The 1,526-nt window shown below is 37.3% G+C and overlaps 1 protein-coding gene across 1 annotated transcript in view; it reads right to left on the bottom strand.

Moving 5' to 3' along the window:
• Positions 1–910: 910 nt before the first annotated feature.
• Positions 911–1,526, bottom strand: part of LOC113808524 (uncharacterized) — a 13,001-nt gene continuing 12,385 nt past the window's right edge. Inside the window, exon 13 of the mRNA XM_070122410.1 lies at positions 911–1,406. Within this exon, the coding sequence (XP_069978511.1) occupies positions 1,263–1,406 (144 nt within the window). The 3' untranslated portion in view covers positions 911–1,262. The remainder of the gene's footprint in view (positions 1,407–1,526) is intronic.

Here is a 1,526-nt window from a genome sequence, read left to right as displayed (position 1 = left end):
AACGTATCGACGTTTTTAGCTTTGGGTGAGTTTGCATCAGCCATTATTGATTGATAGGTCCGGGAGGTAGAGTATGCCAGAAATAGCAAGCAAAAAAGTACAATTAGTTTACAAACTATGAACCACAGGGCTCCTATTTTACGGTTTAACTATAAAGGAAATGCGGAGTAGAACCGAGGGAAGACAACAGAGACCGACATGATGGAAGGAGTGAAGATATCGTTCCTGGGATTTGAATTGTTCGCGAGGCTTTCGGGGACACTAGTATGTCGCAGTTCGTAAAGCATGAAGCCCTGTGTTGTTATTTGAATGATGTTCCTGATATATTTTCTGGCGTTTACTTTTATTCATTAATGGTTGGTAATCAGAAGACTCTCAGTACGCTGCTGCCATCAGCGTTTTGCAGAATGTGCATATTTTACATCAAGGGTAGATGTGCATACAAGTCAGTGTAGAATATAATTTATCCTCATTTTAATGACTGAAGGCGCGAACAAATAAAAGCATAAGCATTTTATTAAGAAAGCTTTTAGGCACTGCCCCTGTAGCAGTCGCGGCATCGCTGTGATAACCTTAATGGAGGCATTTGTCCCAAGTCGGAATGAAACATTTCGACAATGATCTCGACAACGATGCGCCAAAATCGAAATTCCTTCACAGGGAAAAGGAGGAAGCTTAATGGTTAAACCGACTTTGCAAAACAGACTGATGATTAGTTCATAACCAATATGAATGATGATTATTATCACCCTACTGTTGGTCACAGAAACAGTACAGAGACTGACGGAATTATATCAGAGAAACTGGAGATGGACAACTATACATTCCATAATCATTAGGTAACTGTGAGTGTTAAGGCAAGTATGTCTGTATCCACATGGGTAGGGGACTGAAGCACGAAACAAAGTTCTAAATTGATAAATATATTTTTCATTCCATGACCATTTAATTACATCATGGAAGTAAATATTCTATAATAATAGTCTATACAAATATTCCAGCATAAGCAAAATACCTTTTTATAATGGCAGTTGGTAGAATTTCAAAAGTAATAATTCACAAACCATCAGTTTCATGCAATGTATAATTTAGTATGACTTATTGAAGGCGTAGTACTTATCATTAGAAACAATATCATCCACAGTACAGTCATATGGCAAATATTGGCTATTTTATTAATTGTTCAGAATTTCCATATCTCTGTGGCACTTTTTTAAAAGATGGTTTGGGATGAGGAGTGTACATTTGTTCCCAGCGTATTTCTATGGAATTTTCCAGAATAAAATGGCGCCGTCTTTTCCAACCGTAGACAACACTTTTCCATCCGGAGAGAGGCTAGCTTTGGTGATGGCCCCGCTGTGACCTCGACCTTCGTGTGTGATTCGACCTTTGACCCAATTCCACACCTGAAAATGTTGAAAGTTGCTTGATTTAATGATTGATATTCTTGGCAATATTGTTTTCTTTATCTTTTTTTTTTTTTTTTTTTTTTTTTTTTTAGATTTCATCTATACTTGCTCATGCCG

The sequence above is a fragment of the Penaeus vannamei genome, chromosome 1 (assembly GCF_042767895.1).
Source record: "Penaeus vannamei isolate JL-2024 chromosome 1, ASM4276789v1, whole genome shotgun sequence".
NCBI classification, from domain to species: domain Eukaryota; kingdom Metazoa; phylum Arthropoda; class Malacostraca; order Decapoda; family Penaeidae; genus Penaeus; species Penaeus vannamei.
The sequence above is the reverse complement of the archived record's forward strand: the minus strand, read 5'-3'. Positions and strand labels throughout refer to the sequence as shown.